At 38.2% G+C, this 27330-nt stretch overlaps 1 protein-coding gene across 2 annotated transcripts; it reads left to right on the top strand.

Annotated features, from left to right (window-relative positions):
• The first annotated feature begins 868 nt into the window (after nucleotides 1-868).
• Nucleotides 869-27330, top strand: LOC127448158 (putative phospholipase B-like 2). 2 transcript variants are annotated; one of them, XM_051710489.1, is made up of 12 exons: nucleotides 869-1078; nucleotides 7632-7725; nucleotides 8110-8268; nucleotides 8798-8898; nucleotides 9020-9234; nucleotides 9852-9946; nucleotides 14631-14791; nucleotides 14882-14977; nucleotides 18887-18958; nucleotides 19474-19626; nucleotides 23919-24081; nucleotides 26909-27330. In XM_051710489.1, the coding sequence occupies exons 1-12, from the start codon at nucleotides 909-911 to the stop codon at nucleotides 27077-27079; spliced, it is 1650 nt and encodes a 549-aa protein (XP_051566449.1). In that variant the 5' UTR covers nucleotides 869-908; the 3' UTR covers nucleotides 27080-27330. The 2 variants fall into 2 exon arrangements, with proteins under 2 accessions (XP_051566449.1, XP_051566450.1); XM_051710490.1 differs by lacking the exon at nucleotides 7632-7725 and having other exon boundaries at nucleotides 934-1078.

Here is a 27330-nt window from a genome sequence, read left to right as displayed (position 1 = left end):
TGTTAAAAATATATTCTCTGAAAAACCTAAATATCTTATGCAGTGTTGTTTCTAAAATAAGATAAATCAAATTGATCTTGCTTTAAGGATTTTTAGATATTTGTACAGGAAAACAATACAAAAATTATTATCAAGCATATGATTTTTGCCCTAATATCAAAGGACTTACAAGAAAAAAAAGAAATTATGATCCAACGTGAATTTTCTTGATAATAAAATATGATGGTAACATGTGCTAGAAATAGCATTTTAGTTTAGCGTAAAGCTGACAATTTACACAAGGTTTATTTCTATTTCTTCTACTCCAAACTTACTTCAGACTTACTTCTCTGTCTGCTCGTATGAATGTTACACATCATAAGAAAGTGTTTCACCGCTGTTCAAATGCACTTTTGATCGCATCATTTATATGTATAAATGTTTTCCATCTGAAAGGACTAAATATTAAATTAATTAAATGACAATAAAATGCAAAGTAATCTCTTCAGTAATCAAAATACTTTTTGAATGTAACTGTATTCTAATTACCAATGATTTAAATTGTAACTGTAGTGGAATACAGTTATTTATATTTTGTATTTTAAATACGTAATTCCATTACATGTATTCCGTTACTCCCCAACCCTTTATTTATATATATATATATATATATATATATATATATATATATATATATATATATATATATATATATATAGATATACACCTAACAAGTATGTTCATTAAAAAAATGTTCATGGAAATAATATAAATAAAGTACTCATTTTCACATTTAATTTTTCTCAAATAAAGGAAACTTGTTTAACGTGATGTTTCTCCAACAACGAAAACAATACATGACTTTTATTTTGACATTTTGTAATGTCATTTGAGACGGTGAGCAACTTCATAGTGTATCAGCCGGTTCAATGGCATTTTATCAGTTATTTGTGTGTGTAGTGTTTGTTTTAAATGTGTCATGGGCTCAAATCTACTCAGCGCTTTATGATGACAAAACGTCACGTCTAATATTGAAAGAGGGATTTCAACAGGAATTTGTCGCAGTCGCGAATTTCACAGACGAAATCAATAACACAGGGTAAGTATGTACTTGCTCTAGCATTGTACTTAAATGACTGTGTAATGTGTTAGAAGTCTGCTGCTCTGAGTTGCTTCATGACCTAAATAAACACTTGACAGCAGCACATTCACTGTACTGTGGATTTTGGACTTTGCAATATTATGTTCGAAATAGCATACTGCCGAACTAGTACTATTTTTACAGTATAACTTTAAGAGAAATAGAGTTCATATTAGTAAAAAATATCTTGAAAATGTGTTGCTTTATTAGTCTCTCATAATGCCAACAACATAATTTTGCAGAGTGTCATGAGTTATGCAATTCTTCCGTGAAATTCCTCTTTCGCAACCATGCTACTTTAAGTTTAAATTTTCAAGTTTAATTTACAATCACTTTGATTCAGGGGTTAATGACGGATTAAATGGCTGTACACAACAGTTTTATTAAAATATGAATTTTAATTAGTTTAATGTGTTTTACCAGGTTTACAAAATTTTTTGTCTGACCATAAGATTTATTTAAAACGTTAAACCTTAAGTTGTTTGTAGTACAGAGAAGTGTTTTGAAAATGAGTTTGCAATTTTACACACACACACACACACACACATATATATATATATATATATATATATATATATATTAGTATTTTAATATCTATCTTTTTCAGAGCAGTGTCCCAGGTGTTTGAAATTTACAGATCCATTTTTTCTTTAAAAAACAAAACAAACAGGCCTTCGGAAAAAGCATCACAAAATGATCTGTTGTAGCCTAACTGTAACCTTGTTTTTTCTTAAAGAAAAAGAGGGACAAGTCAAAATAATATTTTTTGTGAGTAATCAACATTATGCCACAAATGCCACTGATTGAGCTTAACCTGTACTGAACCAGAATATTCCTTTAAAAACCCGTATGGATATTGACCTTGTTTACACCTGGTATTAAGATGTGTCTCAGGTGATCCGATCACATGTGGTCAGGTGAGTCACTTCGCTGTTTACACCTGGTCGCTCAAATGCATCTCCTGTGACCACTTGTGTTTGGATTTGGAGGGGAGGACTCTGTTTCATGTCAACAAACATCAGTCACTATGTCAGCATGTTACTGTTTGACATTAATGCACAACAAAGTCAGAAAAAACAAAGAAAGCATGAAAAAAAGAAAAAGAAAAACGGTACTATTTCTCCCAGATGCAGCTGAAAATTAATCTAAGCACAAAAGCAACATTTAGAGCAGAATTGTCCGTTAGGCTATTTTAGTGGATTGCCTGTATTAAAGGGATAGTTAACACAAAATGGAAATTCTCCCATGATTTCACACCCTCATGCCATCCCAGATGTGTATGACTTTCTTTTATCTGCTGAACACAAATGAAGATTTTTAGAAGAATATCTCAGCTCTTTTGGTCCACACAATGCAAGTGAATAGTGGCCAGAAATCTGAAGGTCCAAAAATCACATGAAATCAGCATAAAAGTAATCCATGTGATTCCAGTGGTTAAATCCATGTCTTCAGAAGATGTGGGTGAGAAACAGATAAATATTTAAGTCCTTTTTTACTATAAATTTTCCTTCCTGCTCAGTCAGTCTCCATTTTAACTTTCATTTTCACATTCTTCTGGATGGTTATTTCCTTTTAAAGATGCTCGTAACCAGCAAACTTTAAACTCTTAGCGCAGCGGTTGATTGACGTGATGGGAGGCGCTTCACTGCTGCCGGGACGTATACTGGACGGATTAGCGTTTACACCTCAAATGTGATATGTTTAGATGTGTTTTTGACCACATTCGTATGTGGTATTTTTGATCCGATCATAAAACATTTTAGACCCTGTTTAGGCCTGTTTTTAGCGCTGACCACATGTGATGGGATCACCAAAAAATGCATCTTAATACCAGGTGTAAACAGGGTCATTGGGGTAGAGATCATAGTGATCTCCTAAAATGAATATTTACCTTTTTTGGCATGCCCCCCAAAGCATTATTTCTGTGGCCTTCTCATGTATTATATTTTAAACTTGTGTTGTGGCATATGGCCTTGATGACTGCAATTGTATGGAAATTCATTCAAAACACACAATACAGATTTTTTTTAGTGGAAGTAATGAAGTTAATCCTCTTGTAGTACAGGTTCACAGCAAACGGGAATGAGAACACAGGGAAGCAGGTGGCCTTCCTTGTGCCAGACTCTCACTTTGCTGATGGCGTGGCTGCTTATATGCCGCTCTCCCCTTGCTCACTGGAATTAGAAACAGGTGTTAAACATGATCTAGCTCAGGTGCAAGCATCCTTACCGCTTTCTCTCTCTCCGGACGGACGCTTGACCACGCCCCCGTTGCCACATCCCCCCCCTCCAAATTTCTGGAAAGGAAGTCAGCGACAGCCATCTGTGGACCACCTTGAACTTAAACGGCTGAAGAGCCAGATACCAACTGGTGATCCGCACATTGGTATCTTTCATGTGGTGGAGACAATGGAGTGGGGCGTGATCCGAGCAGAGGGTGAAGGCCCGCCCCAACAGGTAGCACCGGAGAGTGAGGACCACCCACTTGATGGCAAGACACTCCTTTTCTACGGTGCTGTACTTAGTCTCCCTCAGCGAGAGCTTGCGGCTAATGCACAGCACCGGGCGCTCCTCCCCCTCCACCACCTGTGAGAGTACGGCCCCCAGCCCTCTATATGAAGCGTCCATCTGTAAGACAAAAGGGAGAGAGAAATCAAGTGAATGTAAAAGCGGCCCCCCGCAAAGTGCGGCTTTAACCTGCGTGAACGCCTGTTGACACTGCTCTGTCCACTGGACCGGGTCTGGAGCTCCCTTTTTAGTGAGATCACTCAGCGGGCTGGTGACATCTGAATAATTAGGCACAAATCTCCTATAATAGCCAGCCAGCCCCAGGAATTGTCTCACCCCCTTTTTGGTCTTGGGCCTCAGGCAGGTCGCAGTCGCCGCAGTCTTGTCAATTTGGGGATGCACCTGCCCGTGGCCCAAGTGGAACCCCAGATACCATACCTCCACCTGCCCAATCGCACACTTCTTGGGGTTTGCTGTGAGTCCCGCTCGTCGCAGCGATCTCAGAACCGCCCTCAGATGCTACATGTGCACGTAAGCCAAATGCGGTCTGAGGATTCGTCCATGAGATGCTGAAACGTAGCCGGGGCTCCAAACAAACCGAACAGAAGCGTCACAAATTGGTGTAATCCAAACGGTGTGGAGAAGGCTGTTTTTTTCAAGGGAAATTGGTGTCAAGGGGATCTGCCAATAACCCTTTGTCAAATCCAGTGTTGAATAAAATCAAGCAGTGCCGAACCGATCGAGCAACTCATCAACGCGAGGCATTGGGTATGTGTCAAATTTAGACACCGCATTGACTTTTCTATAATCCACACAGAACCGTACAGACCCGTCGCTCTTAGGAACTAGAACAACCGGGCTGGACCAATCGCTGTGGGATTCCTCTATTACCCCCATATCGAGCATTACATCCAGTTCTTCCCAGACAATTTTCTTTTTGTGCTCGGGTAACCGATAGGGGCAACTATGTACCACCACCCCTGGCTCGGTCTCGATGTGGTGCTGGATGAGGTTCATACGACCCGGAGGGGAAAACACATCTGCAAACTCCTTTTGCAACTTGGCAACCTCTGCGAGCTGACATGGTGAGAGGTGGTCTCCGCAAGTGGGTGAAATTATTGTGTTTTGTATTCACCTCTGGCCCGAGCTCCGCCCTCTTCAGAACTACCGTAGCCAACATCACAGGGACCGCCTCCCTCCACAATTTCAGGAGGTTGAGGTGATATATTTGATGTGCGCCCTCTATTGGTTCGCTTTACCTTATAAACGAGATCCCCCACTCATCGTGTGACCTCAAAGGGTCTTGCCACTTGGCGAGTAATTTGGAGCTCGATGTGGGGAGTAATACAAGTACCTTATCTCCCGGTGCAAATTCCTGCAGCCGAGTTCCCCTGTTATACAGTTGGCTCTGTCGTTCTTGAGCTTGGAGCAAATTCTCCTGTGTTAGTTGCCCCAAAGTGTGGAGTTTTGCTCTAAGATCAAGAACGTATTGAATTTAATTTTTGCTGTTTGAAAGTCCATCCTCCCAAGCTTTGTGTATAACATCAAGCACGCCGCACGGCCATCGCCCATACAGCAGCTCGAATGGGGAAAACCCAGTGGAGGCTTGCGGGACCTCTCGTACTGTGAATAACAGGGGATTGAGCCATTTGTCCCAATTTCTAGCATCCTTGTGCACAAATCATATCAATAAGGTTTTATTAAATCGCTCCACCAGGCCATCTATTTGTGGATGGTAAACGCTGGTGCAGATTGATTTAAATGCCCAATAATTCGTAAAGCTCGCATAGTGTCCGTGACCTAAAGTTGTGCCCTGATCAGTGAGGATTTCTTTTGGAATCCCCACCCTGGAGATTATTTTGAAGAGTGCCTCTGCAACACTACATGCTGAGATGCTGCGTAGAGGCACTGCTTCCGGATATCGCATTGCATATTTCACTAGGACCAATCCAAAGTGATGTCCGCATGGTGACCTCTCTCATGACCCGATGAGGTCCATTCCAATTCTCTCGAAGGGGACCTCGATCAGCGGAAGGGGGTGCAATGGCGCTTTTGGGGTGGCCGGTGGATTCACCAGCTGACATTTGCGGCAAGCCGCACACCACCTGCGGATATCGCCGCCAATGCCTGGCCAATAAAAACGGGCTAGTAGGCAGTTTAGTGTTTTCTTTCCCCTAGATGACCCACCATGGGATTATAATGAGCTGCCTGGAACACCATTTCCCGACGGCTCTGTGGTATTAAGAGCTGGGTTGTATCTTCCTTTGTTTGAGTGTCCTGCGGCACTCTATACAACCGCTCATTTATAATTGCGAAATAAGGATATGAAAGGGCGACACCTGGCTGGAGTTTTTGACCATCGATCACTCTCAATTGGTCAAAGGCGTGCTTGAGGGTTTCGTCTCGCAACTGCTCCAAAGGGAAATGGGGGAGGATGACCCGGAAGCCTTTCTCGATCTATTCGAACGTACCGCCAAGATTTGGAGCTGGCTGCATGATCAGTGGGCGGCCAGGCTCCTCACGTTGCTGTCCGGGGAAGCCCAGCTGGCTGCACCACAACTGCCGGTGGCTAACCTCCTGGCCTATGAAGACCTAAAAAAGTCCATCCTGCAGCAGGTTGGCTGCAGTCCAGAGCAGTACCACCAGCTCTTCCGGACCATGAAGCTGGAGAAGACCGGACAAAATTCAGCTTTGATCACAGGAATAAATTGCATTTTACAATATATTCAAATAGAAAAGTATTTTAAATTGTAAAAATATTTCACAATATCACTGTTTTTGCTGTATTTTGGATCAAATAAATGCAGCCGTGGTGAGCAGAAGAGACTTCTTTTAAAAACATTAAAAAATCTTACAGATCTAAAACTTCTAAACGGTAGTATAGGTCTAAAGTTTTTAAGTAAAGTCTTTATGTAAAGAAAATGTATTGTCAGATTACTTCTTTTAACTTAAACTTGATTTTGTGAATAAGCTACAAACAGTACATTAAATCATTAAGTCTCCTCACATTCATTCTCTCTCAGGGGAGGGGTCTTTGTCTCCTCAGGTGTGAATCACATCAATATTCAAGATCATTTACGCCTCCTTGCATATGGCCTTTCTAACACTAAAAGTGTCTTACAAAGGTTAAATGACTATATTGTTTTGAATGAATGAATGATCAGGATGGTTTTCACATCTTTTTGTAGCAAAAACTGTAGGCTACAAGATCCAGTTCTCAAAAGGCTTGTGAACAAATGTTTAGTATGTGTTATATGGCCTTATTTCAGTGATTTAAACATTTTTTGTTTTTTCAAAAATCACACATAAACACTATTTTCTCAAAAATACAAACATGTACATACATGTTGCTCACATATTATTGTAGCCCAGTTTGTGCTGAATACAGTGTTATCAGACTTTAGCCATTAATATGTTTTTAAGCAACTGAAAAAAGCACAAATGTCAAGGCATGTCAAAACTTCTCCAGGGCCCAAAACACCCTCAGACCCCAGAGGGTTAAACATGATCTAGCTCAGGTGCAACCGTCCTTACCGCTTTCTCTCTCTCCGGACGGATGCTTGACCACGCCCCCGCTGCCACACCTCTTAATAGAAATGTGTGAAAAAATTATTTAGAATGTTGTCAATCATAGTTTTTTTTTTTTTTTTTTGGTTTACTAAATAAGTAAGCAATGTTATTGCCATTAGCTTAAGCTAATTACCCCCAGCTCTTGCATAAAGATAAGCACCTGAGAGGAAATTAGGTTGCGGGTCGTGTATTATAACAATTTCAATGTGTATTTCATGTTGTTAATATCAGTCACCGTGATGCATGGACCGATCAGTTCGATTTATGCACGAATGAAGCCTGTGAAACCCATTTATAAATCAGTATAATAGATTTATTTGATGAAAACATATAGTGGGCCACAAGAATCCTGAAAATTCTGGTTAAATTTAGTCACTTAGTCCGACCCTGTCTGGAGGTCAGGTAGTTATAAGTGTTGATGTGCTTGCTGTCAGGTGGTCATATCTGGAGGTCAGCACCAATGGGATTTATAATGACACCCTGCAGGCATATGCTGCTGGAGTCGTGGAGGCTGCTGTCACGTCACAGGTACCAAAATCACTCGCAGTCTGATTCTCTCACTCACACTTACTTTAATTTCATCTTACTAGTGTAGTGTTTCCTAAACGAGGGTTCATGAAGGAACTGCAGAGGTTCATGTTCACTTCACTCTAATTTTCCTCTAATTTTAGATACGCAATGACCAAAAGTCTTTGATCAATCATAAGCTTTGATGTTATCATGTCAGTTAGTTATTATGTCAGCAGTATGAATGGAAGAGGACCCAGTACAGAGCCTTGAGGCACCCCAGTACTGAGAATCATGATAAAGAACGTAGATTGTTAACGTAGATTTGAACAAAGTTGTTGGTTGTGATGATCTAAGATCTCTAGCTTAGGATGTTTCTAACACATTAAGCTCTTTGAATCACAGCTCATCTACAAACACTGGATGAACACGCTGATGGGCTACTGTGGTCCGTTCACTCATGACGCAAGTTACTGTCAGCGGCTCAAAGACTACATCAGCACCAACCTGCAGTGGGTCACACAACAGATGGACACACATACGGACTTGCCGTACTGGCATCAGGTATATGACAGTGGTGTGCAGCCCATAAACCAGGTTGCCCTTCTGTAGTCATTCCACACACAACCATGTAGTAATGGACTACATGTAATCTGGATAACTTAATCAGTGCAATCATCAAATCTTCTCCACAATTGTTTTGCAGTTAATTTATCCCGAAGCTCTTATCATACAGATTTCATTCAGACATTGTTTTGGTGTGTAATCTACTTTTGGTTTTGTGAACTTTACACTTTTTAAGAAATGTAAGATTCTTCTGCATTCAGTATGTAACTTACAGTGATGTAATTTTAATAATTGGTTACTAATTTGTGATTGGTCTTCGTGCATTTAATTGCACGCTGAATTGTGATTGGTCAGTCAGAGGACTGAAAACAAGAGTCATACTGAGTTTTGTGCAGCCTTGCAAGCAATGCTATTTCCTACAGGAGATGCAAATCTAGCTTGCATTGTGTTTTTGTGTCTTATTCTAGCTTAGTGTTTCCTTTTTGTGTTGAATATTCATCCAGTTCTTTGCGATGTTCTTTTTTAGGTGCGTTTGTCTTTGCTGCAGCTGCAGGGTTTGGAGGATGGATACAATGGACAGGTTGAATTTCCCACTGGAAGCCTTTCCATTAATCCGTTTGGCTTCCTGTGAGTGCACACATGCAGGCGGTTTATTTTTTATTTCTTTTGTCTCTCTATTATCTTTCTTTTTTATTATTCCACATCTAGACCTTCACCTCTCCATTCATTGTTCCACTTTAATGTTCAGGCTTTTCCAGATGGGTGGAGACCTGGAGGACTTGGAAGCAGCACTGAACAAATCCAGCAAGTCTCATGCTGTGGGCTCAGGCTCGTGCTCCGCGCTTATCAAACTCCTGCCGGACAGAAAGGATTTGCTGATGTCACATGATACATGGAACACCTACCAGTCAATGCTAAGAATAATGAAGAGATATGATTTTGCTTACCGCACTTCTCCAAAAGGTAAAAACACATAAATATTTGACTGCTGTTTGTCCACTGCATCTAGGGAAAGGAATCTCATGAGGAAATAAGGATTTGGTTCTGGATCCGGTTCCTTAACACTTCCGTTAAAGGGATAGTTCATCCAGAAATGAATATTCTCTCATTATTTACTCACCCTCATGATATCTCAGGTGTGTATGACTTTATGACTGTATGACAGGTGTGGTTTCAGAACACATTTGAAGAAAATAGAAAAATATCTTAGCTCAGTAGGTCCTTAAAATGCAAGTGAATGGAGATTTCACTTTTGAAGTTCCAGAAATCACAGACAGTCAGCATAAATGTCGTGATACGACTCCAGCGGGTAATTTAATGTCTTCTAAAGCGACACAATTGCTTTTGGTGTATTGGATGAATCAGATATTCGAAAACATTTGATTTGGGACAGAAAGGGGCTCTCAGAAAGAGAGAGACTGTGAGAGAAACTGTCAAATAATCAATGCAAAATAATTTTAATTAACAAAACGATCATTTGCGCTGCATGCACTGCTCCATTAATGCAATATCAGATGGTTTATAATTGTCATAATTATGCTCTTATGTGCATGTAACGATTATGTTGACTGTTCCTGCAGAAAAGACCTTTATTCCTGGGAGAATTCAAGTGTTTTCCTCGTATCCTGGCTCAATATTCTCAGGCGATGACTTCTATATCCTCAGCAGTGGTCTGGTAAAACAATTTCTGTTAAAGCTTATACAGTAGATTAATCATTATTACACTTATTTGGTTAGATGCTATGTGTTCATTGACTTTTTTTGTCAACATAAAGAGTTTAGATTAATATTTATATTTATTACACGGCTCTCTGGAATACTCGATTCTGACTGGTCAATGCCGCCATCTATTGGCCTGATATTTCTCTGAAACAATCGCACATCCATGTATCAGACTGCTCATGCGGTATCCTGCTTCTCAGCTCACTGTGCGATCTCTACAAGTAAGCTTATAAAATCATTTCAACTTAAATCAATATTTCATGTGCATTTATTTATTTGGCAAGTAGTCTAGTAATACGCTGGAAATGAGCACCAACAGAACTCTGACGCAAACCAGAGGTGGATTTCAGCTGTTCAACGATTTATTTATTCACACATAATTTCATAATTGCAACACAAATCAATAAAAAATGTCCATGTATTTATTTGGTTAGTAGCCATGTTATAAGTGGGATAATGTAGAGTCAGCCGGTTGTTATTGCAAAATAAACCCCTTCAGGGTGATACAAGAGTCTCCGCTTTGCGTCAGAGTCCTGATCACCCTGTCAGGGTTTATTTTGCAATAACAACTGGCTGATTGGACATTATCCCTTACATATATGTATGTATAGGGGTAATGTTAAAAATTAGCTGGAAAATATAATAATAAGAGATGGTGTATATCACGTCACACTGCGGACATTCCAAAAACTAAATTTTTCAAAAATTGTGAACATCAGCTACCCATATAAAAACACTCATTGGCTATGTTTACACGCACCCTCATAATGCGATTAAACTGTTGCTCATGTTAACAGAATATTGCAGTTAAGATTATGCGGTTATTCTAATAATCAGAGTAATGATAATCGCAGTACGCTATGTGGAGTACTCCTATTTTAATCACTTTATACTGGCATGTTAATGCTTTTATTGCATTTACTTGATCCACTCTGACCAAAGTGCGCCTGCACCAGTGCTTCAGACGGATCGGATGATGTTACACTCAAGCACAGGTTCAAAAACATCACGAAACAGAAGCTGTACTTACTTCATGGCTTCATGCGAAACGGCAGTTTCTTACACTGTTTTCCAGCAGTGGTGCTCCCCAACAGAGGTGGGTAGAGTAGCCAAAAACTGTACTCAAGTAAAAGTACAATTACTTCAAAAAAATAATTACTCAAGTAGAAGTAAAAGTACTAACATAAATAATTACTTGAGTAAGAGTAAGAAAGTATCCAATTAAAAGAGTACTGAAGTAGTGAGTAACTCATTAATTTCACAAATGACATAATAGACGTTTACTCCCCTATATTCCATTACATAATACACATTTAACATGTATTACAGAATTATTATTAATGGAAATTCTGTCATCATTCACCATCATGTTGTTCCAAACCCGTATGACTTTCTTTCTTCCATGCAACTCGAAGTAGATATTAGACAGAATGAGTCACTATTTACTTTCAGTAAAAAAAAATGTTCTCTCCATATTTTGAAAGTGAATGGTGACCGTGACTGTCAGTCCCTAACATTCTGTCTAACGTATTTTGTGTTCCACATAATACAAAGCATCACACTGGTTTGGAACAAAATGAGGGTAGAGAAATGATGACAGAATATTAAATTATGGCTGAGCTTTAAAGAGAGAGTTTACCCAAAATTGAAAATTCTCTCATCATTTACTCACCCTCATGCCATCCCAGATATATATGACTTTCTTTCTTCTGCAGAACACAAATTCAGATTTTTAAAAGAATATTTTAGCTCTGTAGGCCAAAATGTTGATGCTCCATAAAGCAAATAAAGGCAGCATAAAAGTAATCCATAAGACTCCAGTAGTTAAATCCATATCTTCTGAAGTGATATGACAGGTGTGGGTGAGAAACAGATCAATATTTGTCATTTGTTGCTAGACAGCAGGGGGCGATATGCAGAGAAGAATGTGAATCACCAAAAACACAAGAAGAAGAATTTGAAAGTGATCTGTTTCTCATCTACACCTATCACATCGCTTCTGAAGATACTGATTTAACCACTAGAGTCTTATGAATTACTTTTATGCTGACTTATGTTTGTTTGTGTAGCTTTAAAATGTTGCCACACATTCACTTGCATTGTATGGACCTACAGAGCTGAGAAATTCTTCTAAATATCTTCATTTGAGTTCAGCAGATGAAAGAAAGTTATACACATCTGGGGTGGCAAGAGGGTGAGTAAATAATGAGAATTGTAATTTTTGGGTGAACTATCCCTTTAAGGGCTCTTGTCAGATCTGGATGAATTTGTCAATTAGAAGAGAGGTTTGGAAAAATTTCTAGCAATTATTACAGTGAAAATGTACCACAAGGACATTATATATAATGCTGAAATATAAACCAAAGCAAGATCATGCTTTATTAATACCTTCTTTCGCTATTTCATAGCTTTTAAAGTCCTGTGGATTCTTACTTCAGTGTAGTTACAGTTTTCAGTGTCATAAGTATTTAGATCATTAGTTCTGTACAGCAATACTGCCGCTCTCTAAATGCAGAGTACGCAGCCTAGTGTGTAGGGCACCAACCCTGGTCATGGAACACATGCTGTGTCCGAAACCGCCCCCATCCACTATATAGTGCACTATTTCGAGTGTCCGCTATTTTGTAGGAGGGTCTGAATTCTGAGTGAGCCACTCGTTCCCTACTTTTGTTCACTCATTCTTAACCACAATGCACTCTAATTTCAAGTGTACATTTGATGTACACTCAACAATGGTTAATTTCCCACAATCCACCACGGAAAAGACGTACGAGCTGGGAGTTTACTGCTTCCTTCACTCCTGCATGTTTTATTTCATGCTGAATGCTGTAAATTACTTTGACAAATCATTATTTGATTAAAATAACATACAGAGAGACAAAACATACAGATACATTTTAAAATATACTCTTTATTTGATCAAATGTGTTTACTCTTTATATTAACACAGTATATATTAAAAATGACAAACAGAATGAAGATTTATTGTATTAATATATTATTTAATAAGAATAACAAGTAAGGCCCAAGTATTTTAAAATTTCATATGTGATGTTGTTTCTGTGACAGCCCCAGAGCTCCGACACTCACGTCCGAATTCACTCACTCATTTCGTTCACTTACTGCTGAGATGTAGTGCACTAACTGCCATTCACTATATAGGAAATAGTGAAAGAGTGAATGATTGCGGACACAGCCACTCTCTTCGCCATACGATTGCCTCGCGCCCATACATCTCGCACGTGCTCGCCCCGCGCACCTCGCTGTGCACGCGCAGAAATGCTGTCTGTTCGCGCTCCTGTTGTCGATCACGTGGATGTCAGTGATTTACACTTGGGTGTTTACATGGATTTATACAGTTAATCCGCCTGAAGTAGCTGTGATAGTTTCCAGTACCCCCGCGAGGGCGCAGAGTAAATGCATAAAAACTGCTTATTACGTGCGTGACGCAGGACAAAGCGCACTGATATATTGCTGCACTGATTTAAAAATGTACACTTAAAAACTGATGTCATAAGAGCCCAGTTACAGAATCTGAAAAATGACATTACACAGAAAATCCCACGTTAGGATTAGAGCCAAAATTTACCTCAGAGTGCTGCCTTAAGTTGAAGCTGTGATTTTAATCTTGAAATATCAGCTTGTCTTGGTGTTAAATGAAGGCATTGCATGATGAATCTATTCTTTTTTCACTGTGCAGAGTGAAGAAAGTGTTTCACTTTGAAGAGTTTGATGCTGTTGCAGTGATTGAGTGACAGTCTGTGACACCTGCTCTGTGCGCGCAGCTGTGTGAACTTCTGCTTCAATAATCTCTCAATAAATTAAACATTAATTAAAATTAAACCCAGTAATGTAACGACAGTAACGCCACCCATTGTAAAGAAGTAAAAGTAAAAACATTTCATTAGAAATTTACTTGAGTGAGAGTAAAAAGTAAAGTAAATGTAGCGCGTTACTACCCACCTCTGCTCCCCAACTTCAGAATCTAGCCCTACGGCAAAAGAAAACATATTTTCCCGAGTTGTGACTATACGTTTGCAGCCTGAATTGAATGTTGGCGAGATAAAAAAGACTGTATACCGCAAAAAAATGGCAAGTACATCTTTCAGTTGAGTTTGTCCTCACGGGTGGAACACAACAACATCCAGCACGTGTATTCCGATTCAAACAAGTGACTCTTATGAACCGATTCTTTTAAGTGAAACAAAAGAGACCGAGCAACCAGTGTAATCTTACAAACAAATGACTCTTATGAACTGATTCTTTTTAGTGAATCTAAACAGACAGCGCATCCACTGTAGTCAAAAATGACTCTTATTAAACTGTTCTTTTAATAAATCGTTTAAAAAGACTCACAAACTGACTGACTAATTTTCCTTATGTCAAGCTGTATTTAAAGATATATATATATTTGTAACAAGATATTTTTTTGTAATATTATTTTATAAAAAAAAAAAAGCATGAAAACTCTCAGCGAATAATCAGAGTATTGGCAAGTAGCATGTAAACTGGATTGAAGAGGTTTGCCCAAATCATGTAAACATCTTAATCTAATTATTCCTTGTACTCTGATTATTGCAATAATCAGAGTATTGGTGTACATTTAAATGATGCCATTGTTTTATTAAAATTTTTAGGTGACTATGGAAACTACAGTTGGCAACAGTAACCCTGACCTGTGGAAATTTGTCCAGCCTCGCAGTGCCGTTATGGAGTGGTTGAGAAACCTTATTGCGAATCGTCTCGCTGAAACTGGGAAAGCATGGGCAGATGTCTTCAGCAAGTACAACAGTGGAACGTAAATTAATATTAACCTTGTTCGAACAAAATTTAATATGAAAAGTCTAATAAAGATGATCAAACTCAACTATGGCTCTTGCTTTTGTAGGTACAACAATCAGTGGATGATAGTCGATTTCAAGATCTTCGTTCCGGGCCAAGTACACATAAAACAAGGGCTTCTCACGGTTTTGGAGCAAATACCGTAAGTGTGCTTCAATTTAATGGTCAGTTGTATCAAACTGATGAAGTTTCTCAACCATCATTTAAAAGAGATAAAACAAAACATCTGGGTATGGTTGCACCAGCTGTGCTTGAGGTCTCACTTAAGTTGGTACATAAAGTACAGGCTTAGAAACTACTAGATAGTTTGTAACTAAGTTAGTAGTACTTAATTTAGTTGTACCATCAGTTCTTAAGGAAAGATTTAGCTAGTAGGTCGTAAGCTCTCCATAAAGTAAAGCTTAGTCTCATAATGTGATGTTTATCTGCATGATCCAAAAAGCAGCCTTTCAAATTTGTAAACAACTGAAAAGCCATTAGGTTTTCCAGTGATATCTTTTTACGGTTCATTTCACAACATTTTTTGTCTCACATAACTGTGAGCGGTAATAAATTACATTTCCATTGAAATATGATACGTAACAAATAAGTCAATATAATAAATACTCAGTTTTGATATGTAAATAATCGTATTCAGGAACTATCTAAAGTTAATAATAAATAAATACTAATACAACAGACTTAAAAAAAAAAAAAAAAGAAGACATTTGTAGATTGGCACATCCAGTGTTGGTGAAGCTACTTGGAAACTTTTAAATGCTGAATACTTTCTTCAAGAATAGACTTTATTCACACTAGTGCCATCTTAGATTTTTTTGATGGGAATGAAACCTAGGCTGTGAAGGAAAGACTTATCATCTCTTCAATGGCACAAATGGTATAAAGCTGTATAAAGCTCCTAGATCACATTTGATTTTCCACAACTCATGTTGTCTGGAGTTTTTTGTGTACTGAATGTACTTAGATATTTTTTCAATGTTTTGTCTGTGGAAAGATCCAAAAACACTTTAAACTGCAGTACAGCTCATTGAAGAGACAGTAAGTCTATCCCTCACAGCCTCATTGTTATTCCCATTCAAAATCAAAGATGGTGCTTTAAGATGGGAATAAGGTCTGCGTTTCCAAAGAAAAAAATGTCGAAGACACTGCATCTCATGCTTTTTCCTTTGTGAATTAATCCTTTTAAAAAGTAAGTAGAGGGTCACAGATCATTCTGTTCTCCACAATAAGTATTGTATCATTTAAGATTAAGGTAAGTTCTGAAATTACCAACTGTACGGGCTGTCACATGTATTTGTTTACATTTGGCAGCAAACTCGCCTATATTTTGGTAATGCTGTTAACCCTTTAGACCTGCTCTCTATATAATAAACTCAGCAAAAAAAGAAACATCCCTTTTTCAGGACACTGTATTTTAAAGATAATTTTGTAAAAATCCAAATAACTTTACAGATCTTTATTGTAAAGTGTTTAAACAATGTTTTCCATGCTTGTTCAATGACCCATAAACAATTAATGAACATGCACCTGTGGAACGGTCGTTAAGACACTAACAGCTTACAGACGGTAGGCAATTAAGGTCACAGTTATAAAAACTTAGGACACTAAAGAGACCTTTCTACTGACTCCAAAAGAAAAACACCAAAAGAAAGATGCCCAGGGTCCCTGCGTGAATGTGCCTTAGTCATGCTGTATGGAGGCATGAGGACTGCAGATGTGGCCAGGGCAATAAATTGCAATATCCGTACTGTGAGACACCTAAGACAGCGCTACAGGGAGACAGGAAGGACAGCTGATTGTCCTCGCAGTGGCAGACCACATGTAACAACACCTGCACAGGATCAGTACATCCGAATATCACACCTGCAGGACAGGTACAGGATGGCAACAACAACAGCCCGAGTTACACCAGGAACGCACAATCCCTCCATCAGTGCTCAGACTGTCCGCAATAGGCTGAGAGAGGCTGGACTGAGGGCTTGTAGGCCTGTTGTAAGGCAGGTCCTTACAAGACATCACCGGCAACAACAACACCTATGGGCACAAACCCACCTTCCCTGGACTAGACAGGACTGGCAAAAAGTGCTCTTCACTGACGAGTCATGGTTTTGTCTCACCAGGGGTGATGGTGCATGAGCATGAGGAATGAGCGTTACACCGAGGCCTGTACTCTGGAGCGGGATCGATTTGGAGGTGGAGGGTCCATCATGGTCTGGGGCGGTGTGTCACAGCATCATCGGACTGAGCTTGTTGTCATTGCAGGCAATCTCAATGCTGTGCGTTACAGGGAAGACATCCTCCTCCCTCATGTGGTACCCTTCCTGCAGGCTCATCCTGACATGACCCTCCAGCATGACAATGCCACCAGCCATACTGCTCGTTCTGTGCGTGATTTCCTGCAAGACAGGAATATTAGTGTTCTGCCATGGCCAGTTTATGTCTTAGTTGTTGAATCTCTTTACGTTCATACAAATAATTACACGTTAAGTTTGCTGAAAATAAAAGCAGTTGAAAGTGAGAGGACGTTTCTTTTTTTGCTGAGTTTAGTTTACAATAGACAGTTTTAATTTGTTTGTTAAAGCCTATAACTTGTAGTATACTGTAGTTTTAAATAATAAAACCATACTTCTGCCTAAAGTGTATAATTAAAATATTTAAATTTTACATCTGACAATAGTGTTTCTTTATTTGCCCTAAATTATGTGAAAAAACACTAAACTACAAATATATGCTTATTCTGTGCAATGGGTATTTTTTTTGGTCAAATTACATTCACGTTGACCATCAACATAATGCAAAAATAGACTCTGTGCCGAAACCCCCGATGCACTGCAGCTCACACAACGCTCAAGCTACACTCAGAAGCACTGCTGGAGCTTCAGATGTGAACACTCTAACCTGTTATAATGGATGCTGGAAAAAAAATATGCACTGCTCAAGCCTTGCTCATGCTTCCGATTTGAAAAGGACCCATGGCTGTGCGAGGCCCAAGTGAATGAGTGAATCATTTATTTGTACAAGTTAATTGACTAAAGTCACTAAAATAAGTTCCTAGCAATAAATATAAGGGGATTGTTGATTATAACTTGTTCAGTAGCATGAACTGTCTGAAAGAACAGATTTACTGAAATTATATGTTTTTCCCAGTGCTACATGAGAGAAAGAGGATGGTTTAGGTGAGCTTCCCTGATAGCACACGGACATCACCCAGACGTCTATTTAATGTGTGTAGTGTATTTTTTAGATTATTTGCTCATCTGCAATATGTCCTCTCAGATGTCAATAAGACATTCAGCAGATGACTTTGAGACATTTATGATTTTAGACTGTATGTAAATCTGATTTTTTAGAATGTGTAGCAGAGGTTAATTAAAATGTGATGCTTTCCAGATGAAGTGCACTTAAACAGAGACTCTATTGCTGCGTTCACAATACAATTTGGCAATTTTTGCTACAGTGCATTTCGCTAGAAAATGCAGATTGTTACTGAAAAAGCCACACTATTGTGAAAATAGCTCAACTACTGTCATGCTACTGAAAAATTTACTTACGTTAGTTGTGTTGCTACTTTTAGTTAACTACTCCCCAACACTGGTAGTAACCTATATATACAGTATTGTATGTGTTTAAATTTGGCATGCCAGTGACACCGGAAAGTGCAACGTTTATATCGGTTTCATGCTGAAGAGGCGCTGAGAAGTGTTAGCTAACAAAATGTTCTTGTAAATGTAAACAAGTATAAATGTCAACATCATCATGTATGATGATTAAAGTCTGTCACACAAAACATGAGCTCATTGATGTTGTTTAATCAGTTTACATTTTGATTGGAACCTACGCCATGGCTAGTGCAACCAGCCCGTGAAGCCCAGGGCAAAGTTTGTCACTCAGACTTTTCTGAGTATTTCTTGTGATATGGAAAGCAAAATCACAGGCTAGCACAGTTTACTAACTCACTTGTGTCCCAGTGGATCACAGCAGCAGATTAATACTAACCACAACAGACTGGAACAGCATGCCAGTTAATTGCTTGTATGTTTGTTTCCTCTAGTGGAATGATTGTAACAGCTGACAAAACTGAAGAACTATTCAGGACTGGCTACTGGGCCAGCTACAATATCCCGTGAGTATGCCAACAATCAGCAGATATAAAGCTTTTGTCTCAAGACAATTCCAATAAATAAACATGGTCTTGGTGTTGAAGTTTCATACATAACCTGTGTTTATAACATTTAGTATCAAATTGGACATAATGTGCTTTAGGTGGTGTAATGTGATCCATTAGGGAATATGTAGGTGCAAAACAACAGCAAAGGCAAAACAGAGTAACATTTTGTAAAACAGGAGTTAAGATTGAAATCAGGTCAGACTATTATCTGTCCTATGACTCAACTACTGTATACTCAGATTCAGAGAGAAGTAATGTTGACTTAAGTTGCTGTTCTAAAAACAGACCTCATGCAACTTGATGAGTAATTTTTCCAAGAAAATGTTGTAATTAGTTCTCAATCTTGAGAATCTCTATAGATTTTGTGTCATATTTTCAGCAGTTGAAATGATCTCAGCACTTGAGTCATCCTAGTTAATGCACACTTCAAGCATAAAAGTTTGAAAAGAAGAATATATTGTCTGTGTTAGGTACTTTGAGGATGTGTTCAATGCAAGTGGAGGTCAGGAGCTGGTTCAGAAGTATGGATCCTGGTTCTCCTTCAGTGAGAATCCAAGAGCACAGATCTTCCGCAGGAACCAAACACTCGTTACTGATATGGAGTCTATGGTGCGTCTCATGAGGTATGATCTACTACTTAATGATTTTTGTTCTTTCAGTTCATCAGTGTTTGGGAGTAGTAAACTATAAGTAGCAACACTGCTTAAGATTATTCATACCAAGTTGTTCTGAACAAGCTTTTGAATAGGAACGATGGATTTCTATGGCACTATTCACACCGGGGACCACAAATTGTCTGCCGCAATCTAAAGTTTTTTTTTTTTTTTACAGAGAGCAGTCAGTTTATTTTCTTCTTTTTTTTAAGACTGCGAAGAAAAAAAACTTGACTGACCAATGAGAAGAGTTTCAAGAGTCACTGCTTCTGTACAGTCCAGCCCGTTGGTGGCGCTAATCAACTTGCAAACACCGGAATTGGACGTGCAGATGCTGATGAGTTTACACACTCCCAAAAATTACAAAATTGCATTAAAAATAGCAGTGAGGTTCGGCAATTCATTAGGACGAAGCTCGCAGTAAAATATTGCATAAAAAGACTCTTTATATGCAATATTTTACTACGAATGTAGGCAAATGAATTGCCAAAGCCGAACTTCACTGTTATTTTTATAATCAGGATAATAAAACACAGGAATTTCAGTAACGGTGCTCTTTTGCTCATCACACACAAGAAACCCTGAATTCATGCAAATATGCAATAATTAAATAAAGGCTGTGAACCCGTATTTTCTTTTATATTATTTTGATGCATCATATTTTATAGAAAACCTGTTTTTACTTAATGTACATTATTTCACATATACTGTATTTATATCACTGTACCTTATGTTATATTATCCACGCATTAATAAAAGAGAAGTTGGGTTCAGGAGTTTGTTTGAAATATACTCGTAGCAAAATATATTCATAAATATAAAGACACAGGATGTAAATTTATTCAACAGCACTCTCTAGTAATCACAAAACAGATTCTGTATTCCTTAAAATGCATCAAAAACATGGTAGGAACATAATGAAACAGTTATGCCAAATGAGGTAAATAAATGCCTTAACAGCGTTGAAAATCTTAATCTCATACATTGAATGCTGAATGCTGAAAACTCTGTGCAATAAACCAGAATAAATATAAGTTTGTAGAACAGTGTTGTCTACTGTACAAGGGTGAGTGTTTTTAATTTTATTAGCTTCAGTCACACATTTACATTTAGTCATTTAGCTGGTGTTTGTGGACTGATTAAGTGGTCATGGAAGAGATGTGTCTTCAGCTGTTTTTTGAATGTTAAGAAGGTCTCAACAGATCGGGTGGGGGTTGGAAGCACATCAAGAGGCAAGTGACGTGAGCCCTTTTTGATCAATTGATGACTAGATGCACTGCTGCGTTCGGCTTAATCGTGCTATCTGAGAGGCTCACCAACAGAGCGTTGCAGTAGTCCAGTCTTGACATGAGAGCTTGGACCAGGATCTGCGAAGCATATTCAGACAGGAAAGGTCTGATTTTCCTGTTGTTATCAAGCACAAACCTGCAAAACTGGGTGGTTGATGAGATGTGGCCAGTGAAGTTTTGCTGGTCATCAAACACCGCTCCCAGGTTCCTGGCTGTCCTGATTGGCATCAGTATTGTTGAACCAAGATGAATTGTGAGGTTGTGGTCAACCTTGGCAAGGTTGAGCTGAAGGTGGTGTTCCATCATCCAGGCCGAGATATCTGAAAGGTCCTGATGTGAATAGTCCCTTTGTCAGTAGTTCGTCTCACAAATTGGTCTCGGATTTGTGTAACGAGCTACATTTTCTAATGATCGCAAAACCCTACATTTGACATGTTGTATTGTAAACACAGTTGTAGAGCTGAGGGAGTAATCAAACACACTCACATAAACCATTGTCTCTCTCACATGTAGCGCTTGGAAATCCAAATTATTTAAGTGAATCTTTCGGGCAGTTCATGTAAATTAACCAGTTAAAATAAACAGTTCCCTTTTATTTAACGTTGGGAACTTTATCGTAGTTGGGAACGTCGATATTTTCAGTCGGTTTATATAAATTAACTAGTTCACATAAATTATTCACTGATTTACTTGACATCACTCATCATGACTAAAAAGGGATTTTGCCATCTTTAAGCGAAATATTTCGTTAATTGGTGCTGTTTATCACTATATTTCAATTATGTTCTATAAGAGGGTGTTTTACAGTTTTATTAGTGTATATTAAGTATAAATGTATGTTCAATTTAATGTTGTCAGCCTATTTAACCCTTACAAAAATGTACCATGGTTAACTATATTTAGTTATATTGAAGTAACCATGATTTTTTTTTGTGGTTACTATGGTTTTTATGGGGAAAGGAAACATGGTTAAACCAGAACCCTTCTAATAGCGGAGCCTACAAGCTTAGCCTAAAATAGCATAATGCAATGATCCCATAGACATTCTATGGCGGTACACTGGCGAGGAGACAAGAGGCCGTTGTTTTTGAATGGATGTCTATGGAGGAGATGCTTAAGTGTGCTGAATAAACTGCTTTTGTGAAGAAACAGCTCATCACTTAATGAATTTGACCACCTGTCCCCTAATTTTCAACATGTTTTACACTAAACAATACTTATGGAATTAACTGTGTGTGGAGTTTACTACGATAAAATTGATGTTTTATAAGAAAAGTCCTGGATGATTTTGCGACCGGTAGGTGTCACATTACAGCTCTCCCCACTCATTTGTATGTTATACGCAAACTGAGATTTACTGTCGTAACATGCTAGTTGACTGTTACGCTTTCTCCTATTGTAGAGCCGTGGAGGTTGTTATCTCCATATACATTATATAAAAGAATCTCTGGTTAAACTATATTTACTGTAGTAAAACCATGGCTGATTTTCATAGTGGAATGTCACCATAATTAAAATAAGACCATCAGGTGATATTATTGATTTCTGCAGAACCTTCGATTGCAGAATTTTAAAATTATATCAACCGATTGTTACATATCTACAAATATTTTCTTATTTAATACCTTTAATGTTGTTAGCTACTTTTTATTAGTAGTTTGTAGAGTAGCTTGCCTGTAGTTTAACTACTGTAAGTTATGAGTAGCTTGTAGGTTGGGAAGCCACAGTTTTAGAGTAGCATCCCCAAAACAGGAATTCATTAAGGTGAAGTGATATTCACTAAAATAGTGGCTCTCAACTGATGGGCCTGTTCTGCTTGGGTCCTGGACAGCAAGGGCAAACAATGCTAAATGCAAACACTAAAAACGAGCTATGTAACAGCTCTCAGCTTTTAAAAGTGGGGAGAAAACACTTTCCAAATTATTATTATTATTATTTTTTGTCAATGACCGTGCATCCAATAAAGCTCATCTTTCACCTGGTAGAAGCTAACCAAATAAGGCAGATGCCAATATGGACTGGGGGTTGCAAGGTTGTGTGACGTCCTCCTCCTCGACTATCATGAACAAAACTATGCAAGTTAAAAGAAAACTTGTCCAGGACTACATTAAATACAGGTTTACTTGCAGCCAAGTTAATCATGGTTTGAAACAACTGCAGTAAGTTTTGTGCAGCTGCCAATATTCTTGAAACCATTGAAATACAAGAGTCGTTTACAAATCCAACAATAATTTAGCATATTATTGGGCAGATGCAGTTCATGGAAATATTAATAGCATTAATATTAATCGTAATCGTAATTTCAATGTTTGATATAAGGCCATTTTAAATTAGTTTTGTTCAATAAACTATTTAGGTACTTTGTTGAGTTGCAACTTGATGTGCAATGTAACATTTGGGTCCAGAAGCAAAATCAGTTTCGGTTTCAAAATCAGTTAAAACAAGTTCAGTCGTGAATAAGTTTTAAGGTATTATAACGGATATGACAAGTTCTAAGGTTTGGTCTTGGCAGACTAGATCTGCTTACGCTGCTGCAGAGAAAGTATGAAGACTTCTAAACAAACAGATATGCTGCGTTGAGCATGTAAGACATGCTGCTGCACAATTAGACATGCATACAGTCCCCTTGAAGCAGCTATAGACAGGTGGTACTGGGGAGGTGGACAATAGAGAGAAAACTCAATTGAAGCAATTTACATTTTAGACAGAGTTAAATGTTAGATATTTAGTGTTAACAAGAGGGTAGTCAAGTTGATGAGCTAACAGATTACACGTCAAAGGACTTATCACCTTGGGCCATATAGAGTTTAGTGACTGAACTTCAAGTCATTTATAGTCATTTTTCCTTGTTATAATTCTCCATGCAGAGGAATGAATTCTCTTTATTAAATTTATATTGCTTTGCCTTTTTCTCTTTCTTTGATTACTGCTTGTTTTCTTCATTTTGCTTTTGCGTGTGTCTGTCTACCACAGGTATAATAACTATAAAGATGACCCCTTGTCCTGCTGTGATGACTGTGATCCCATTCAGAATGGTGAGAACGCCATCTCCGCCCGTTCTGACCTGAACCCTGCCAACGGCTCGTATCCGTTTGGAGCTCTGAGGCAGCGGCCGCACGGTGGAACGGACATGAAGGTCAGGAATTAAGTGTATTGAGAATTAAATGCTGTCATGTGAAAAAGAAGTCATAAGCATATTTCCTATTTCTTTCATTGGTTATTTGCTGCTATACAGCTGCTGTTATTAGTAGTAACTTTTGGCCCATCAGTCAACAAATTTTAGTAAATGCCACAAATATGCTTACGATAGGCTTACTGTTTCTCAGCTCATTTTGAGACAAATGGAACCGAGAGTTAACTAATTGGCCTGACAGATTCAGAACGGTTTGTTTCAATGAACTTTTTTTACATCATCCCATAAGGACATCAGCAGGTAATTTTGGCATCGTGGCGTACATACTCAAGTTTATTATGTTTTTTGCTGTTAAGGTATAATAATAAGGATGGTTATTGTTAACAGTGTTGTTAAAAGTGTTGCATTCAGTGATTTTTCCTGGACATTGAATATGACTAATATTAAATAAGGGTCTTGGGAAAAGTTGCATACATTACAGTATTGCACCCATTGCAGAATGCAGACACTTATGAACAAACACGGAGATACACTTTCTGCATGTCTGCATATAAAGGAATAATTCATCCAAAAATGAAAATTCTCTCATAAATTACTACAATATTACTCCAGACCAGAACACAAAAGGGCTATGTCTCGTTTCAGGACTATGTCTGCCATTGCAAAATTTGCCGCAAATTCGCCACTGATCATTTCTAAATGCAAATGAGCTTTGCGGCAAATTAGCCACTGATCATTTTCATATGCAAATGGGCTTTGTGGCAAACATTGCAGCAAATTTTCCACTACCGGTGAAGAGCTGCAAACTTCTGGCAAACAGTTGTGGTGAATAGCAACCTCATTTGCATGTGAAAATAATGAGTGGTAAAGTTGCCAGAATTCTTTTGTAAGGGTCATTTCAGAAAAGCAAGTAGGACACTCTGAATGCAGCCATCGAATATGACCTTCTTTTACAGGAATTTGGAAGATGCAAGAGGTGGATCCTTCGTTGGCACTCGCAACCCACAATTCAAAGGAAACATACATCATTTCTCTGAAAAAATGATGTGGATTTACCCAAAAATATGTGTATGTGCAAGTAGTGTTAATTCCCAAGTTGAAGTACAGGAGTAGATAGGAGTAAAATATACAATATGTACATTTATAATAATATATAATGTAAAATTAAGTATTATGAAGTAAATATGAAAGTACAGCCGCAAAATCCATTTTCTTTTCTCTCTACATTATTATAACTCTCCTATAAGTTTACCTCAGAGATTCCCTTCTCACTCAGAGCGCTCGTGCTGTCATATCAGCTCTGATACATTCTGTTTCCATTTGTCATATGAAGACCATCTTGTTTAAACAAAGCTAATTCGAAGTTGAGGATGCTCTGTATACCGCTGTCCTACAAAGGACGCATCCCACCTGGCACCAGCCTTCGAAACGAGACACGGCTAAAGAGATGTTTTAATGAAAATGGCGGTCCATCTTTTCAATACAGTTGCAGTTTATGCAAGAAATTGCACTAAACAATTGCGAGTTCTCAAATGAACACATGAGCCACAAATGTTTGAGTAAAGCCTGAGTAAAAATTCATGACAAGTCTGTGACAAGACCAAGACAATTTATATAGTTGGACTCGAGACGGGACTCGAGTACCCAACTCTAATTGGAGCTTAAATTGTTTTTAGCGCTAAATGTTGTGAGCCACTGTCAATAAGATTTTCACAGAAATTTGAAAAAAATGACAGACTTTGTGTAGCTTCTCACCAGAACTTATCTTATGCAGACTTGGAATATGACAAACAAGAATTTTAGGCAGAATACACATGTATATCTGGAATTTAATGCACATATAAATGATGAGCCGTATGTGCTTTTTAAAAATATATATCAGTCATTATGAGTCAGGACGAATGGTGTTTGTAATGCTATCGAATCGTGCCAGACTGCGTCTTTCAAACGAGATCCGATTGGTCCAACTGTTTAAAAATCAGTAAACTCTCCCATTAAAACTGCTTGTTGCACACACACATTTGTGTCGGTTATTAATGAAGAGCATGTCGCTGTCAGCTTTGCAGTGGAAAATATTCAGCTCTCTTGTACTTTTGGATCATGCAATTTCATATTCACGACCAATGCTCCTGACCTGCTAAAAAAAGTGCCCGTCTCATGAATGATAGAATAAAGTCATAGTATTATGAGAATAAAGTCGAAATGTTTTGAGAATAATCTCATAACATGCCTTTTGCGAGAATAAAGTCATAAAGTTTCAAGAATAAAGTCACAGCATTATGAGATAAAAGTCTCGCAGGTTAAAAACTCCTGTACTAATGCACACCTCGTTCATGAATAGAGATTTTGCAAAAACTTCCCACAAATTCAGCTCGGCTAACTTGACAACAATGTTGCATAGCAAATGTTATCTCCCGGGTTAGTGGTGTTTACTGTATCCAAATACCCAGACGCTCCACTTTGCTGTTGTCCACCACATCACTTTGATGTTACTTTCCTTACGACCTATTCTCAGAATATTATGATTTTAATTTCATAATGCTACGATTTTATTGTTGTAATTTTGACTTTTTTCTCAATGCTACTACTTTATTCTTGTAATTTTGACTTTATTCCTAAAAATAATTATGACTTTATTATTGTAATACCATGAATTTATTCTCGAAATTGTAGACTTTTTTTATTTTGATGTGGCACTAAAATGCCTCGTACTTACATAATGGGCAACACATACAAAGCTTTAAGAAAATGTAGTGTTTCATGACCCTTTAAAGCTGTCCTCTGAAGTATTTCAGAAAGTAATTTTCTTATTTCCTCATTTTTCCTGCAGATGACGTCCTATGCCATGTTCAAGCAGTTCGAGCTGTTGGCCGTCAGTGGTCCTACATGGGATCAGGTGCCCGTGTTCCAGTGGAGCAGCTCTCCGTACAGCAAACTCCTGCATATGGGCCATCCAGACCGCTGGAACTTCAGCACAGTTCATGTCAAATGGTCCATGTAGCATAAAGAGTTTTATTTTATCACACGTCCCATTTGGACAGCTTTTGATGATCAATATAATGACTGCAGTCTCTGGAAGAAAAAAACCAAAATATTTTATTTAGTAAGAATCAGTATTTTCACCAAAAGTGTTTTGTGCTTTGCACTGTGTGATGTTTATGATTTTTATTTTCACATATTTTTCTGAAATGTTCTGGGTCTTTGGAATGAAAAGAAAAATAAAGATGTGATTGTTCTGTTTCCTCATCCTCA

Source organism: Myxocyprinus asiaticus, chromosome 11 (genome assembly GCF_019703515.2).
Source record: "Myxocyprinus asiaticus isolate MX2 ecotype Aquarium Trade chromosome 11, UBuf_Myxa_2, whole genome shotgun sequence".
In the NCBI taxonomy this organism is placed as follows: Eukaryota; Metazoa; Chordata; class Actinopteri; order Cypriniformes; family Catostomidae; genus Myxocyprinus; species Myxocyprinus asiaticus.
This window is presented reverse-complemented; position numbering and strand designations above follow the sequence as displayed.